At 40.7% G+C, this 18,583-nt stretch overlaps 1 protein-coding gene across 4 annotated transcripts in view; it reads left to right on the top strand.

Annotated features, from left to right (window-relative positions):
* Positions 1–373: 373 nt before the first annotated feature.
* KPNB1 (karyopherin subunit beta 1) overlaps positions 374–18,583 on the top strand; it is a gene marked incomplete at its 3' end in the record, with an annotated part of 58,205 nt that continues 39,995 nt past the window's right edge. For 2 of the 4 annotated variants that reach the window (XR_014494355.1, XR_014494356.1), the window contains exons 1-7: positions 375–912; positions 2,323–2,381; positions 7,234–7,416; positions 7,708–7,908; positions 8,500–8,652; positions 17,143–17,202; positions 17,858–17,947. Coding sequence is in view for 2 of the 4 variants with exons in the window: in XM_083379288.1 (XP_083235414.1) it covers positions 873–912; positions 2,323–2,381; positions 7,234–7,416; positions 7,708–7,908; positions 8,500–8,652; positions 17,143–17,202; positions 17,858–17,947 (786 nt within the window). Of the gene's footprint in view, positions 913–2,322; positions 2,382–7,233; positions 7,417–7,707; positions 7,909–8,499; positions 8,653–17,142; positions 17,203–17,857; positions 17,948–18,583 lie in introns of all 4 variants that reach the window. The other 2 variants (XM_083379288.1, XM_083379289.1) reach the window with 2 other exon arrangements.

The following is an 18,583-nucleotide window of genomic DNA, read 5'->3' as shown; positions in this document are numbered from 1 at the left end:
ACATCTTCATTGCTAGAAGGGAGTGGAGAGTGGAACTACTCTACTAAGCTCAGAGCACCAACGACTCACTCTACAGTTTATCCTGTAAGTGACGCACTGAGACATAAAATCCTTTGATTGTTCTCTTCCCTAGTATAAGGATTGCTTTCTGGCTTAATTAACCCTGCACAGTTTATTTAAATACAAAGTTTTTGAAACCGTGCGTTCTTTTCGACCTGTCAGCCCCATGACGTTCGAGTCACAATGGCCAATCAGCGTGGGAAGGAGGGAAGGCGGGCGTTGGCCGGTTGAAAAGGAGCGGTGGAGGTCTTCATCCGCCTTGGCAGGAATTGGATTGCGTGAGCACGCTGCATACGCACAAACGTTACGTGCCTGAAGGCAGACTAAGGCCTGGCAGGCCTATTCAGTTAATCCGACAGAAAACAGGACGGTGAATTAGTGCCTCTAAGAGAGGTTGTGGGGAAGTGAGGGAGCACGTTGTTCTGTTTTAATTTTCTGCCTCACCCCTTGTCTGAGCCACGCTCGCTGTAAATAGCTTTATTTTAGCTCGTTTAGCGCGCGCGCGCGCGCTTTTTCCCCTCTTCCTTTTTCTCTCCTTCCGCCGCCAGAAGGAGTTGTGTGTGAGGAGGGGGAGGGGAAGTTGTAGGGGAGACTCCAGTCGCTTCCGCCGGGGGTGGGGCCGCCCCGTTGCTGAGGGAGAAGTAAAGAGCGCGCGAAGGGAGAGACCGACCGGCCGACTGAGCGGGCAGGCGCAGGGCGAGGCGGCGGCGACCACCATCGACTCCGATCCTCTTTCCTTTTCCCTTTCCCTCTCCCCTTCCTCCTTTCCTTCCTAGCTTCACCTCGCCGCCGCCGCCACCACCACCACCACCATGGAGCTCATTACGATCTTGGAGAAGACGGTTTCCCCAGGTAAAGGAGAAAAAAGGCCTACAGGCTTTTTTCTTATGGACGTGCTGCAGAAGGAGGAACGGGTAGGGGTGAAAGCATCTCCCCTCCTCGAGATCTGGAGGAGATTGGGGGCGGGGAAGGGCATCTAGGCATAGCTTATATGTGGCTCTGGGGAAGGCGTTAGCCGTTGTTTGAAGGGAGGGAATGAATTATTAGGGGAGAAGGTGTGGGAAGGGGTAAAGAAAGCAGCAGCGATTCTCCCCTCGAGGATTCGGGGCCGTTGGGAGAGTCAGGCTCCGTCTGTGGCCTTGGGGATAAAGGAACCACTAGGATTTGGTTTGGGCCCCAGGCTTGGAGGGAAGAGAAGAAAGGAGGGGCAACCGTGAATTTTATCATTTGTGGCATGGGGGAGATTGAGAATTCTCTAGTTAGGCTGGAACGGAAGTAGCCCTAGGCGTAAAACGCCCTTTTTAATATATATATATTGGTCGGATCAGATGATGAGGGTAATGGTGCACGTGTATGGAAGAAGGTAGCTTTGGGCACAAGTTAATGGATACGCTGAATGATACGGCAAGGAAGGGTCTCCTTGAGGGTGGGAATGAGACTGCTTTGCGTGGCATATGGGATAAGGGTGGGTGGAGATTCCTTAGCATATGAGTGTAGGTAGGGTAAGTCTTGTCCGAGAGCTGCTTCTTAGATGTGCTGGGGAGCATGGGGAGACGGAAGCTGACGGGAGAATAGGCGATGATCTCACATCGAGTCTACCGTAAGGCAAGTGCCTTCATGACGTTAAAGCTAGGGTGGCAATGAAAGCAGCGTCCGCGATGAGAGCGAAGGCCTGATATTTACCTAGGTAGTAGTTCAGGTCCGCTGTAGGCCAAAATCAGTGGGCCAAGATTGGCTTTGATAGATAATTGGGAGAGTTGTGACAATGGAGCTGGAGACGGTCTGGTATTTTAACAAATGTCTAATGCATCTAAAAAGTCGTTCGTTGTGGATGAATTTTTTTTTAGCGTACGGCATCTACAGAGGTCATGCAATCATTGATATACAACACTAATAAAACATATACAAACACAAATATTAATTGTGGATGAGTGAGGTTATGGTTATACTGTACTTGCAACGTTCTCCCAAGAGGTGTTTCTCTTTTTAAACCCACTTCTGTGTGGTTCTAATTGATGAAAATGAAGTTTGAGTAAAAACTTGATGCGCCGGGGACTTCTATCTTTGGTGGGGGCTTCGGGAGGTGTTGAAAATCTTTCATATTCAGAATGGAGTGAGTTTAAGCAGAAAGGAGAGCGATTGAAGAGCTGGAAAAAGGTGAGAGGATTCGGGGTGTTAACTGTTAGGCTGAAATTGAGCTTTAGGATCCCCACTGACACTCCTAGATGCATTTTTCTCCTTCCACCCCCACCCCTTCTGCAGACTGCACAGAGCTTGAAGCGGCCCAGAAGTTCCTGGAACAGGCAGCCATCGAGAACCTGGTAAGGGAAAACGAAAGAGTTGAGTTTTGGGTGGGGTTTGTGAAAGTAGAATCTTTTCCCTGTGTAAAAAGACACAGATCAGAGCAGGCCGAGCCGCCATAGAGGGGCGCAGCCTAACCGTAGGCTTTTTCTTTTCTCTCTCTCTCTCTCTCTCTCTCTCTAGCGGGGGGAGGAGGAGGCAAACATGAAGCAGCCAATGGCAAAACTCTCGGGAGTCGCGCCATCCAATCGTGAAGGGGTTCTAGACCCGCGGGAGGGAAAAGGAAGGGGAAGGCAGCTTGGACCTACCGCGCTGCATGCATGGAGGGAAAGTGGGGGAGGTGGTTAAATTGGGCCTGCGGGACCGGCCATGTGGGGAAGCCGGCATGTATAGTCGGCTAAAGGGAGTCCTCAGAAGGTTGTCTCGAACAGGCCTTTGAGCTCATAAACAGGCCTATTAGTTTCGTCTTTTTTCTTGCCTTCTTACCTAGTCTAAAGATTCTCTTTCTGCCTGCGGATCGTCCCCCATTTTCTATACTTTTCCTGCTCTACCATTTTTGTCCATTTCCCCTTGTTTTTGTAGTGTTTTTCATAGATTTGAATATTTTTTTTAGCTAGGCATTGCCTATGCCTATTTTTCTTAAATTCTTACACAACTATTTGTTCTTTGGTATGAAAACAGATATTGGTCTGCTTCAGTCTCTAAAATACAGATTATTTCTGAAATACCTCATCCTTTTTTGGAAAGGATTGATTCAGAGCAATATTAGTAGCCAAATGAAACTACTAAGCATTTCACCCATTATTTGGTTTTATTTATTTATTTATTTATTTGATTTGTATATATTTGTATAAGTATCAGAATAATATAAATCTAGTGCTGAACAGTGAATTAAGTCTAATCCAGAATTTATAAGGAAGCCATGTAGGTAAATATTACATTTACTGAGTCAAAATTAAATACATTCATTGTAAAGCCTTACAGGAGAATAGGAATACAAATTGAATGTAATTGCTTATGATAGTGAGCCCTTGCTGTTGATATTTTTTAAAAAATAGAAGAAATAGAATAAAATAAAGTAGTGTATCGTATCAAAACATGTTGGGAATGATTTTTTTTGCATGGCATTCATCCCAAGAGAATTGTTCAGTGGCTGGTTTTTAACTTATCACATATTCTAGAGATGAATTTTCAGTCTATAGGATTGGTTGAGGCTTGTTTACTAAGTTCATTTTATTTCATCGGCAATGTTGGAATATATACATTATCAGCAATTGATGTCTTAGCGCTTTAGATTTTATACTGGTACTTAGAACATTTTCTTTCCTTTTAATATTTAAATTGCAAGTAGACTATTTTTAAAGGGTATGCTATACTTTTTTGGCACTATAAGAAGTAAATTGATAAATACAAAAAAAATTAAAAACTGCTAAATTTATTGCTGAACAACTTATTACTTGCATTCCTAGTGCAATAATTAAGATTAGCATTTTTATACAGTATGATAGTTCTTTCTCTAAAAAGCTAAACAAAAATTATGGAATACTTTCATATTTATTTATTTGTATCCCATCTTTATTATTTTTACAAATAACTTCCAAGACAGCAAGCATATCCAGTACACCTTCTTTCTCTTATTTTCCCTACAACAACTCTATGAAGTGAATTGCACTGAGACTGTGACTGGCTCAAGCTGACACAGCAGGCTTTCAGAATTATTACTGAAGACTTATTTCTCAGACTCCCGATTGCTCAGAAAGATGCAAAGCATCTATAGACTCCTAAGGGGCTAGCATAGGATTTTGAAAAAGAGATCATATTTGTATTCAGTTCACCTTTTAGAAGAAAATGCATAAAATCAAAATTATTTCATTTTATATTTATAGTAACTTCAAAATAGATTGGGGGCCAGGTAGGCAGCTTTATGGCTGAACTGGGATTTGAAATTTGATTTCCACAGTTCAGCTTCAACAGCAACTGTGCAATATAACCTGCTTTTCCCCCAAACCTATGCCCTCTAGAAGTCCTAGACAACAGTTCTTTTTTCAGGCCAGCAGGGTCAATAAACTCTTTCTGTGAGGCCTAAAAAGATAAAGATATATTTGAATATATATGTTTTCAAATGATATCCTCAATTAAGAATTAGCCTTGACCAGAAAATAGAAAAACTATATTGATTGATATTATAACATGTCTTGGATTACAGATTATTTGATAATACATATGATCTTAAGATGGGCTGTGGTTATAAAGATATCTGAGGAACAATATTTTATAAAGTAAACACAAAGATTGATTATTTTATCTGTACCCAATATTATGCTTATCTTACTTTTTCATTACATTGTGTCTTGAGATGAATAACCATGTATGACATTGGGCTGTGGAAAAGAATTGGGCACAGATAAACATTCATTTCATCCATGTCTTTGGCAGATATTAATTTCAGAATGTGCTTTGACATGTTAAGACATAATTCTCACTTTTATTCCTTGGTAGCAGAACAGTTTTGAAATAAAACTGTGAAAAAGTGCTATAACACTTATTTACTCTCTACATAACAGACTGCTAAATTAAGGTTTGGGATCTTGACAAGTTGCTTACCCTTCATAGTTTGGCACTTCATAAGAAAGAGATAAACTTCACAATTGCATTCCTTGTCCCTTGATCCAGAGATAAATACATGTTCAAAAATAATTAAATTTACAAGTACATTATGATTTGACAGGAAAAAGTATCAGATGCAGGAATTAAAAAAATGAAATCTACGTATATGCTGTAAAAGTTTAAAGTGCGCCCTGATTAACTTAATTACCACATACATATTTTTATATTGTTCTATACAATTTATTTTTTCCCATGCCTTTTATTTCCATTCATTGCTCAACTTGGGAAGAAGGAAGAGATAGTGGTCTTGCAACTAGCATGATCTAAATAGTATCTTACCTATTTGTCCAAGGTTTATTCTTGGGTCATGCTATAGAGGATAGAAGGACAAAATACAAGAAGAATAATCTGGATTTTATTAGGTAGTGTGAATAAAGTGATCTGAATGAAATGAAGATCTTAGTAGTAATAACATTTTTTGGAATAAATGAATTGAGGGACTAGTTATATTTAATTATTTCTGAATGAGCCCTGGGAAAAGAGTTTTGTGTTGGGAAAAGCTACAAAATGGTTAAGTCTGAGGAAACATTGAAAGATAGTTTATGATATGGCAATGGAATTCCTGCTTTACGATTTTTATTTTTGTCAGATGCTTGAAAAATCCTGGCAACCCTCTGTTAAGTATATCAGTCTTTCAGAAAATAGTGTTTCAAATTTAATAAAACTTTTATATCTTGCTGTACTATTTTCATCAAAAGTTAATGAATATGATTTAGGTATTATTTAACCATGTTATTATTTTCTACACTATACTTCCTAACTGCTTTTAATAAGGTAATAAAACTTACTCCAAATCCAAATTTAATAACATTCTACACTTTCTGTTTACTTCATCAAGCTTTCTACAACCATTGATAGTAATATTTACTTGATGACTATCATAGCTTAGAAAAGAGGGGTTTAAAATTTATTTTGTGTTTTTAATATTATGGCAGATTGCTTCTGGACACGTTGATATATTTGGTTAATTATTTTGAAGAATTGTTCTGACAAAGTGGTGTAATTTGTTTATTACAGTACTGAAATGTCATTTGGTGATCATACTGATTTTCTCTAGTGAGTTCATTTTTGCACATACAGCACTTCTCTCATATAATTTGCTGTAAAAAAGACTATTAGTAATTTCTAACCCTGTGATTTCCCATCTTTTATAGTAAAGCAAAAATTTAAGTATCTTATTCCTCCTGCCCAACAGTTAAGATCAGTGTTACATATTTCATAGTCCTACTTTGCTTCTAGCCATGAAAATGTATTCATGTTCTATCCAGCGTAGTAGAGTGTCCACCAAATATTTAAAAATTCTTTGTATAAAAGCTCGACATGCTGCTATGGTCTAAATTAATATGCAACAATTGGATTTCAATACTTTTGAAAACTGGTTTCTCCAGTAAGTTAAAAACTCAGTTATTTCTATATCCTATAATTGTGTATTATTTTGAAGTTCGAATCTTTGAAAACAAGTGCAGAATACCTTCAATTTAAAATGAAATTTAATTCTACACAAATGAAATCTATAAAGAAGTGATTTATAGCTCAATCCTTTGGGTGCCAGGGACCAGTTTCATGGAGGATAGTTTTTCTGCGGACTTGGGGGGCATGGTTTCATATGCTGTCTGGATCTCACACATGCATGGGTGGGGCTTCGCTCACTTGTATGGCCTGGGGATTGAGGATCCCTGATGTAGAGGACAGAGAGTATTATAATGGAGACCTGTAAGTAGTATATAAACATAAGAACAAGAGCCTTGGTGGAGCAGTGGGCTAATGCCTCCTTAAGTAACACCAGCTGCCTGCAATTAGTGCAGGTTCGCATCCCACCAGGCTCAAGGTTGACTCAGCCTTCCATCCTTCCGAGGTAGGTAAAATAAGGACCCAGATTGTTGGGGGCAATTAAGCTGACTTTGTAATAATGCCACTTGGGGTGTGTGTGAAAGCCCTAATAAGCAGGCATATACATAGAATGAAGGCTACTGCTAAGCTTGTAAGCCGCCCTGAGTCTTCGGAGAAGGGCGGGATATAAATGGAATTAAAATAAAAAATAAAAAATTCATTATTGCCTGGTGGTTATATGTGGATCAGTTATGTGCTCTTGGATCAGAACTAAAAAATGTTTTGATCTAGATTGTCATAGATGTATATTTATGCACTGACCAAAAGGAGAAAGATATAACAAGTTTTGGTTATTGAAATTTCTTTCTTTGCCAGCCTACTTTCCTTGTGGAACTGTCCAGAGTGCTGGCAAATCCAGGAAACAGCCAAGTTGCAAGAGTTGCAGCTGGTCTACAGATCAAGAACTCTCTGACATCTAAAGATCCTGATGTAAAGACCCAACATCAACAGAGATGGCTTGCAATAGATGCCAATGCTCGCAGAGAAGTCAAAAATTATGTATGTTAAACCTTAGCATTTCTAGTTCTAGTTCATATTCCTGCTTTTTTATCAGCATGGATGTTTTTCAATAGTAAAAGCATCTACTGCATATCTTTAATTGAATACTGTTTCTACAATTTACTATTCCCTTCTTATTTGTTCCCAAGTTGAGAAAAGGCTGGGAGGCATGCTTTATTTTTGCTCAACTTCAAAAATGGTACAGGAATACACAGCAGTCCATTGCTTAATGCTAACAGTATTGCAGCTTTGTGATCTTGCCTACTGATGATCATCCTCTTATATTCACAGGTTTTGCAAACCTTAGGTACAGAAACCTACAGGCCAAGCTCAGCATCACAGTGCGTTGCTGGCATCGCCTGTGCAGAGATCCCTATGAATCAGTGGCCTGAACTTATTCCTCAGCTAGTAGCCAATGTTACAAATCCGCAAAGCACAGAGCATATGAAAGAATCAACATTGGAAGCCATTGGCTATATTTGTCAGGATATTGTAAGTGTTGCCTTTAACATGCTATTCTTTCCTCTTGTGCTTATTATTAATCTCCTGTTCTCTCTTAATTTTAATCAAAAGCTCATTCCTGTGTTTTGTTAACTTGAGTAAAGGCATAGTGCACAATAATACTGTCTCTGAATATGTTCTAAATTTTTCTTACATGATTGTAGTTGATTCCAAATTATGCATTGGACACTTGAACTTTCAAGCCAATTGGAGATCCTAATATTTGTACTCCCAGAGTGTAATTGTGTGTAATTACTACCTACTGTTGTTTGAGGGAACAAAACAGATTATTAGATTCAGAGATTCTCTGTACAGGTTCCATTTATTTACCTCTCTGCTGGAGGCTGGGTCAGAGGACTCAATTCAAGTTAGCCCTTGGATTCATCTTTCTGTGTCCAAATAAGATGCAAATCTCCAGAAAGTAAAGTAGTCAGTAACTAAGGTGTGGTGATAAACCATCTCCATTCTACCTTGGGAATCCTTGGGATTCTCAATTTAGACAACATGCTATGGTTATCGTTTTAGCTGGTTGTCCATTTTATAGGAACACAGGCATAGTTTACAATATTTTTTCTTTTTCAGGAACCAGAACAGCTTCAGGATAAATCCAATGAAATTTTGACTGCCATTATCCAGGGCATGAGGAAAGAAGAGCCAAGTAATAATGTGAAATTAGCAGCTACAAATGCACTCTTGAACTCTTTGGAATTCACCAAAACAAACTTTGACAAAGAGGTAAGTGATCATATTGGGAGTATGATGAAAAAAGGGTTGAAAAGGATGCCAATGAAATCCATGGTCTGTGATGAGAAACCATGCACCACTCTGAGTTCTGATGCATTCCTATTTTGACTGAGACTTGGATTTGTACATGTTTCGAAGTTGTTTTGAAAAACTTATTCCTTTTATATTTATTCAAGTAACAATAATAAATCAATTAAAGTGGCATACACATAGTGCTCAGCTATGACTACATAAAAGGTTATGACAGCATAAGCTCTTGTATGCTCTTGATTGGAGATCAGTTTAATATTTAGGCAATTAAACAAATATTAAGATACACTACAAATCTTGCAGTGTGATATTATCAATACATTTCTTGCCCTATAATATGTATAACCTATTCAACTAGCTTCATAGTAGTTTTCTCATTTCCAGCCAACTGTGTTGTCCTTATAATATAAATAAAATCAATAATATTTGCACAACTGTCCAATGAATAATTCATGATAGTGAATTATTATGTGGCAGATACCATAGAATCAATGTGTGCATTGTGAGAATAATTTTACAAAGATTCAGCTTCATTGTTTTCTCTGAAGTGTTGATAACAGTAGGTCTTGTTATGTTCTTTAATTGGAAGCAATATTAATAGATTAATTGCTATTTAACTTAGAAAAGAATGAAAGTGTTCAAATGTAAAATGACTACAATCATTTCTTTGCCGTTTCTTTGGTAGTATTAAACTTTTGCAGAGTTTTTTTAAAGGAAGACCCAAACACTTTTTCCTTCAAAAATACAATTTTCCTTGTCAAATTAGCCAAAATTAAAATAGTAATGCCAGACAGTAGGTTATTTGTAAAACTTCTGAGATGTAAATAGTGTAGTCGATTTCTAATTTGTAAATGAGAAGGTATCAAAATGTAAGCTACTATAAGTCTCATATACTGATTGTGCTAAAGTCTGATGAACTGTTGGTGATATTTATAGAGTTTGTCTAACAATGAATATTTTTTTTGGCAACGGGTTTAATCTTGCACTATAAAATCATTTTTAAAAGTTACACATACTGCTATTTAATGTTCCATAAGTAGCTTTTAATAAATGTTTCAATCGATAATAACATTTCATGTTATTCTATGATTTTATAAAGTAACCCTTACAGTTTGGACCTGGATGTTTTTTCTTTGCAGCAGTTTTTATTTGAATAAGGATTAATTAGAATTGCATACAAAATGAACTCATTTTGTCTACCATAAAGCCATTTACACTCCCTCACCTCTTAGGACACTTCAGATTTTTTCCAACTGGCAGTGTGATTGTTTCAGGCAGAAATGATGAGGTTGGACAAGACCTGGAGCAATTGGGAAATGGGGGAAAGGTGGAATATGCAGCCCTGAGGTATCAACATGGTTATAGAACAGACATGTCAAACACAAGGCCCGGGGGGGCGGATTCGGCCCACGAAGTGGTTTCATGTGGCCCACAAAGCCATCCTGGAAACAGTGAGGGAACAGCCCCTTCTGCCTTGGCTTTGGCCCAGAGACCCTCCTCCTGCCAGAGACCCTCAGATCTGTCCCACTCCTGCCCAGGCCCCCATAGGTACCCTTGATGCGAACAATGTAGAGCTGGCCATGCCCACCCAGTAGGCCATACGTACTCCAGCCACCCCCACCCAGTAGGCCACGCCCACCCTGGCCATACCCACCCAGCCCCCTGAGGGCAACCGTAATGCTGATGCGGCCCTCAATGAAATTGAGTTTGACACCCCTGTTATAGAAATAAGACGAGGTATTAATAGTGCTGGGAAGCTGGGACAAGCAGATCAACAGTAGAGGAAGGGAGAAGACTGAGAGCAGTGCTCATCAGCCTTACTCTACTCACCCCATAAAAACAAGCTAGAATTTCTTCAGATTTTGTTTTATCAAATTTCACAACAACTTAAATATTTGTTTTTGAAACAAAACATAATTTTGTGCACATTTATACTCAATGAATTTCTCCATTTTCTGCCACAAGGAACAAAACCTTGTATCAGTTTTTTGCTTCTTTGCTATTCAGCATACGATAAAACAACAGTTAAGCACACTTTTTGTAGCCAGAAGCTGATGTGCCTTTATGAACAAAATTGAAGCAATGACTTTATTTCAAGATTGCCATAAATAACATAATTGCAAAAATACTTTGATGATTGGTTAGAGGCTTTTTCCTAATACATGTAATTGCACAGTGAATAATTTTGACATTTAACAGTTCAGTAACATAGCAATATATCTTCAATATTTTAGGCCAAGTGCCTGCAAAGTTTAAGAAATAAAAGTTTTATTTTAATTGAACTGCCTGTTCATAAGAATAAGGCAGCAAGATAAATGTCTGCTTAATGCCCATGCATAGTGCATACTTTTGCATAAGCATTCTAAAAAAGAAAACAACACTTATCGACCAAGTTATATTATAAATTATGAACTTTTAAGTTCTTTATAGAAACTTATTTAAAGACTGAAGAAAGCTTATCTGCTATGCTTATCTAATATTTATATTTTATATTTATATTTATTTGATTTATATACCGCCCTTCTCCCGAAGGACTCAGGGCAGTGTACAGGGCAATAAATATCAAAAATACAAGATACAAAAATTAAAAACAGATTAAACAATTGTGCCCGATACAATAAATTAGTTAAAACCAATAATTGAAACCCCAAACCCATCAGACCAGGCCAGCTTGTTCAAATAAATAAGTTTTTAGATCACGTCAGAAAGAGCGAAGGTCGGGAGCCATCCGGAGCTAAACTGGTAAACGGTTCCAAAGGTCTGGTGCTCCCACAGAGAACGCCCTCCCCCTGGGGGTCACCAGTCGACAAGAAAGCGAAGGTTGGAGACCGGACGAAAGTTGTTTAGTACAGCTGGGTCCAAGGCAGGCTTCTTAAGGAAAGGTCTCATCACCGCCTCCTTCAAGGCGGCGGGAAAACTACCCTCACTCAAGGAAGCAGTTACCACTGCCTGGAGCCAGCCTCGTGTCCCATCCCGAGCCCCATAAACCAGCCAGGAGGGGCACGGGTCCAATAAACACGTGGTGGAGCTCAGCTTCCCCATTATCCTGTCCACATCGTCCAGAGTCACAGGATCGAACTCCCAGATAACATCAACAAGACCGCCCATGTCCTCATCGTCAGACTCTGCCCAGTCGGAGTCCAAACCGGTCCGGATCCGAGCGATTTTGTCCGACAGATGTTGGCTAAACTCCTCGGCACGACCCTGCAAGGGCTCCTCCCTCACCTCCTGATTAAGGAGGGAGCAGGTCACCCTAAACAGAGCGGCTGGGCGATTATCTGCGGACGCAATGAGGGTAGCAAAGTACCTTGCCATCCTCATCGCTGCGAGATAAGACCTCGTAAAGGACCTTAGTCACGATCGGTCGGATTCAGACCGGCTGGATCTCCAACAGCTCTATAGGCCCCGTCTCCGATGCTTCATCTCCTGGAGCTCCACCGAAAACCATGGAGCCCACTGGGATCTGCACCGGGTCAGAGGCCACATGGGTACAACTCAGTCGAGTGCCTCCGTGGCTGCCTTTTCCCAGGCTTCCACTAGGGCATCGGCCGAGCTGTGAGCAAAGGAGGCAGGTGGGGACCCAAGCGCTGCCTGGAACCTCTCAAGGTCCATTAAGCGCCTAGGACGGAACCATCTCGGTTCAACAACCCCACGACGGGGAGTGGCAAAACGGAAGACCAACCGCAGGAGATGATGATCGGTCCATGACAGGGGCATAACAATTGGAGAACCCCCACCCAGATCATCTAACCACCGTCCAGATAGAAAAACCAAATTGAGCGTGTGGCCCCCCACATGACTCGGGCCCTGAATTACTTGCATCAGGTCCATGGCCGTCATGGAAGCCATGAACTTCCGAGCTAACTCAGATGATCCCCCCAGGGATGGTAGATTAAAGTCACCCAAGATCATAAATTTGGGGAACTCAATCACCAGCCCTGAGAGGATGTCGAGAAGCTCAGGCAGGGCTGCTGCTGCGCAACTAGGCGAAAGGTACACTAGCAGCAAGCCCAACTGAGCCCTAGGGCCACATCTCAGGAGGAGGGACTCACACCCGGCTATTTGGACAACGGTGGCCTCCCACGGACAAAGGCTCTCCCTCACAACTACCGCCACTCCCCCGCCCCTACCCTGAGCCCGAGGCCGGTGCAGCACCCGGAAACCTGGTGGGCAAAGATCGACCAGAGGGACACCACCCTTTGAGCCCAACCAGGTCTCCGTAATGCAAGCCAGGTCCGCATGGTCCCCTTCAACCAGATCCCGGATGAGAGGAGCCTTATTGACTACGGACCTGGCATTAAGGTACACAATTCTGAGCTCAGGTGGCTGCACATCCCCGCTCCCTTAACCTCTCTCTCTAAAGTCATGCCCACCCAGTAGGCCAGGGGTCGGCAACCTAAAAAAGAAAAAGAGCCACTGGGAACCGGTTCCATCACAAATTAAAAAAAGAGGGAGCCGCGTGCGTGTGTCCATGCACGCGCATGCGCAAAAAGGTTTTTTGCGCGGACGCACGCGGCTGCCATTTTTTAAAAAATGAGATGGAACCGGTTCCCGGTTGCCCGACGGCGACGGCCCGTCTGCAAAGCTGCCGGTTTCGGCAGCTTTGCAGACGGGCTGTGGCAGCTTCCTCAAAGAGCGGCGCCCCTGCCCATTCCGAGAGGTGCGCGCGCACCTCTCCGAATGACCGGAGGTGCGCGCGTACCTCCGCGCGAATGGGCAGCGGTGCCGCTCTTTGAGGAAGCTGCCGCGGCCCGTCTCAGCTTCCTCAAAAAGAGAGGCGCCCCTGCCCATTCCGAGAGGTGCGCGCGCACCTCTCGGAACAACCGGAGTTGCGCGCGCACCTCTCGGAACGACCGGAGTTGCGCGCGCACCTCCCCAAACCTTTGGGGAGGTGCGCGCGTACCTCCGTGCGAAGGGGCAGCGGCGCCGCTCTTTGAGGAAGCTGCCGAAAGCGGCAGGTTCCTCAAAGAGCGGCACCGCTGCCCCTTCGCGCGGAGGTACGCGCGCACCTCCGGTCGTTCGGAGAGGTGCGCGCGCACCTCTCGGAATGGGCAGGGGCGCCGCTCTTTGAGGAAGCTGCCGCGGCCCGTCTGCTAAGCTGCCGCTTTCGGCAGCTTCACAGACGGGCCGCGGCAGCTTCCTGAAAGAGCGGCACCGCTGCCCATTCGCGCGGAGGTACGCGCGCACCTCTCCAAAGGTTTGGGGAGGTGCGCGTGCACCTCTCCAAACGGGCGGTGCCACTCTCCATTTGGAGAGGTGCGCGCGCACCACTGCCCGTTGGAAGAGGTGCGCGCGCACCGGGCGGCTGGGAGCCGCAAGAGACGGCTCAAAGAGCCGCATGCGGCTCCGGAGCCGCAGGTTGCCGACCTGTGCAGTAGGCCATATGCACTCTAGCCACGCCCACCCAGTAGGCCATACCCACACAGCCCCCTGAGGGCAACCGCAATGCTGATGCGGCCCTCAATGAAATTGAGTTTGACACCCCTGGACTAGAGGCTATTAAGGGGAAGAAAAGGCATTGATCAATTAATTAAATGCAGATTGCCTGAAAAGCATTTAGACTGAACTTTATCAAAAAATGCCTGACCACTCAACCCAATATAGCATAACTAGCACAAGCTGTGAAAATAATAACACTGCCGTACATCAAAAACATCTCAGAAATCACCAACAGATTGTTACAACCATATGGCATTACCATAGCACACAAACAAACTAAATCCATCCAAAATATCCTAAGATCCAGAAGAAAAAACAGGAGTTATCAACAACTACTGCTAAGCTTGTAAGCCGCCCTGAGTCTTCGGAGAAGGGCGGGATATAAATGGAATTTTTAAAAAAACAAAAAAAAACAGACAGGGTAAGGACTGTAATAGCCAGTATGTAGGACAAGCAGGCAAAAGGTTAGCAAAGCGCATCCATGAATAATAAGTAGCAATAAGAAGACATCATGAAAAGTTCTTAATTTCAAAACACATAGATTTAACCATAGTTTCAACTAGGAAACTGTGAGCGTCCTGTATCAAGGTAAATCCAAAAGCACTAGAGAATTTCTGGATATCTGGAACTAAGACAAGGCAAGCCAATAGTATAAATATCACTGATGATGTTATCTGGTTTGGTTATGAAATGTCTGCAAGAAAACAATCAACCTCAGAGAGCACTAAGGACCCCACATTTAGATACCATTTGCTTATTTGAAGATGCAGCTCCAAGATCTTTGCATCTTTTGTCCTACTGATGACTAAATAGTATTAGCACTAGAGACAACTCAAAAGTCTCTTTGTTTTTTTCTTCTGCTTTTCCCTGATTTTTTTTCTTCAGTCAAAATAATAAAGATACGTGTATTCTAAGTATGTTGGCCTCAGTTTAAAAAAAGTATAATTTCTGAAACTCCGGGGGTTTATTAATCTGCCATCAGAAACCTACATCTTGAAATTAAGAATACTAAATTCGGACAATAGTGAATCTTCCCCAAAGTAGCCATCTAATCAGAATTATCCATGAGCAGCAAGTCACAAAGAAGCTCAAAACAAAACCTGGAGAACTTCAGATCTCTTAGTATGAATAAAAAACAGGCTTTGATGACTCTACCAATACAGAATAAAAATAGAATTCGTGGAAATCTATCAAGATGGAAGCTATTGTTTACTAAGGAGATTATTGATGCCTATATCAAATTTGCTAACAAGCACTTGGAGGAATGTTCCATAAGTACATGAGCCAAAAGTGGACCTCTTTATGTTATATTTGGCGGAAGATAAAAAGTATGAATTCTACAGTATCAGACTTCATCAGCTAACTGAAGTACACATGGATGATGCAGCAAAATGTATAAGAGAATGGTTGAAGAAAAATAAATGCATTATTTTGGAATACAGCTAGTCCTTGACTTAAAAGCTGTCATTTAGTGACTGGTCGAAGTTATGACACACGCCCAAAAAGATACTTATGACCCAGAATTGAAATTCTAAAGCCAGGCCCCTCATCTACTCTACAGTCATACGATAGCATTTTGGGCTTTTGGCAACTGGCCTGCATTTACGGCTGATGTCTTCAGATCATGTCACTGAATTATGATGTCTTGTTGGAAACCAGCGTTTCTGGTTTACTTAATAACCATGGTGATTTGCTTAAGAACCATCACAAAAAATGTCATAAAATTGAGTCAGTCATGTGACGATGACTCACTTATTGGAATGACTTATGACCATAATTTTAGTCATAAGTCAAGGACTACTTGTAGCTGTGTCAGAATTCCCCTAGCAATGTGGCAGAGCATAAAACAAGTTTGCTAGAAAACTTTTAAGCGTTAATGAATTGAAGCAATTTGCCACGGAGGAATGAGTCACAGTTCCTATACAGTAATATGAGAAGTTTTGGTGCCAAGTGTTTGGTATTACTTTTTTATACTGATACATTATTTGTTAGATGAAATTGTTGATGAAATAAGTGAAACAGGCTCTAAAACATGGTGTTTTGTTCACTCAAACTGCATATATGAATCAGTAAAACCCACATGATACGGTTACATGGTGCAAAACAGAAAAATTTAAAAACAAATAATGTGGTTCATTGATAGATATTCAAAACATCAGAAAAACTAAAAAGAATGACATAACTATATTATTTCAGCTAGAGAACAGAATGCTTTATGAGACACTTAAAAGCCTTTCTCTAGGTTTGCCTCTCTGTCAGATAGTTTTTAAAATCATGTTATGAATCTACTGAATGAACCAGAACCAGCATAAAAATGGTTCTGATCCTACAGTGAGAGGCATTGTGTGCTTGCTTCTTAAATTTTATGAAGATATATTTACCACAATATAATTTACAAGTCCAGAAAGAAATAGTGATAGGATAAGCACAAATGGTGATAGGATAAGCAGATTATTTTGAATTGCAGGGAATTGTCTTACTTTTGAACTTGATTTCTGTTTTACCATCAGTGTACTACTAAGGGACAAATTTTCAAGTGGATTAAAGGTGAAATAAAATATCTTGACTGTCTAATGAGAAATTTAAACTACAGTTATTTTATCCAAACAATTTTATATTGGAACTGTACAGTATTTCAAGCTAGAACTTAAAAGTTTCTGGTAGACTCAAGAATTTTACTCTTTCAGAAAAAGTATGTGATTGAGATAACTAAAGTTTTATATGGAAGATCCTGCCTTAGTGCAATCATATTCCTCAATCAAGTATTTGAAAAGATTTTTTACATTGCATTTGTTTGGTAAAATAAAGTTGTGTTAAATTCAAGTCATTGAAAAATGCTATGTGATTATTAGGAGTTGAAAGCAACTTAATAGTACATAAAGTCAAATTATTGAGTACCAGAGGATTCTAGCAGGACTATTGTATATTTTGTTTACTTTTATTTTAATTTGAAATATACTTTGGAAATTTCAGACCTAATTCTGCATTTTTCTTTCTATTCAAAAATTCCAGTCTGAAAGGCACTTTATCATGCAAGTAGTCTGTGAAGCGACACAGTGTCCTGATACAAGGGTAAGCCTAAAATTCTTTCCCAGCGGTTTCAATGTATGAAAAATATACGTCTGTTTCCAAAAAAGGATGATGAAAGCTTTAAACTGATTCTTCACCAAAGGTTTTATATAATATTAATATTATCAATACATTCAGTAGTTCCTGGAAACAAAACCAAAAATGGATAATTATTCCAAAAGAGATTAAAATCCAACATCAGAGAAAGGTGATTGGGAGTGACATAAGGAGTGATACAGTATCAAAGTGAAGAGATTTGTTTTCTGTCTTTAGTTTGGTTATAATCAGAGTGACAAAAGATTAATTATGTGCATTACAGCATTAGATAGATGGCTAGGGTTTTGAGGTGCTCTTTAGTCAAATAAAAGGTATCAGGGATTAGGGAAGCTAGTTTACTAAAAGGAAAAAATGTCTTAAGAAAGTAAGTGTTGCTTTTTATAGATAATGGTAGATAGGTCTTTTGTTGCTATAATGTCAGATTATTTTTCTGAGTTCAGTGTTGTGTAGTTACTTTCCCATTATCTGTTAAAATTAGGAATAAACTGTAAAATATTTGGTCAAAGAAATTTGAATACTAGGTTTATTACCTTCATGTGGTAGATGAGTCTTTGGTGTTTTCTTCTTTGACTAGAACTGTTATTGCTCTTTTTTATATTAGGTGCGAGTAGCTGCCTTACAGAACTTGGTGAAGATTATGTCCCTTTATTATCAATACATGGAAACATATATGGGTCCTGCACTTTTTGCTGTGAGTATTCCCAAGTGGGATTTGAGATTGGATATTTATGTTCGAGTCCTAGTACCACATGATGGAGTGACCTTCTATTACTTGCTGCAGCTCCTATCATCCTAGCAGTTGAAAAGCATGTATTTATATTTATATTTATTAAACTTATATACCGCCCTTCTCTCGTAGGACCCAGGGCGGTTCACAAGGCAATTAAAACAACATTACAATACAAAAATTAATAGCAATTAAAATAGATTAAATTTTCCTTAATTAAAATCTAAAACCGCTATAACTCTGATTAAAAACCCAATTACAATAAGTTAAAAAATTAAAAAATCCTCAGTCCTGGCCGGAAAGCTCACAGAGCCAGGTCTTCATGTCCTGGCGGAACGAACGAAAATCAGGGGCAGTCCTAAGTTCTACGGGTAAATGCAAGTAGATAACTAGGTCAGGGCTTTTCAACCGATGGTACTTGTACCACCTGCGGTACTTTGGCATGTGACCGTCCTAAAGAAGTGTAGCAGGGGAAAGGGAATGAGCTGAAGTGACCCAAGCCGGAGGGAGAGGCAGCTGCAGAACTGTCGGGCTCGGCAGAAGCCCCAGGAGCTGGCAGGGCTCCAGCTGATTAGCGCTTCTGGAAGTAGCACGGAGCTG

This window comes from Vipera ursinii (assembly GCF_947247035.1).
Source record: "Vipera ursinii genome assembly, chromosome: Z".
Lineage (NCBI taxonomy): Eukaryota > Metazoa > Chordata > Lepidosauria > Squamata > Viperidae > Vipera > Vipera ursinii.
Note: the sequence above shows the minus strand (reverse complement) of the source record. Positions and strands in the feature narration are given on the sequence as shown.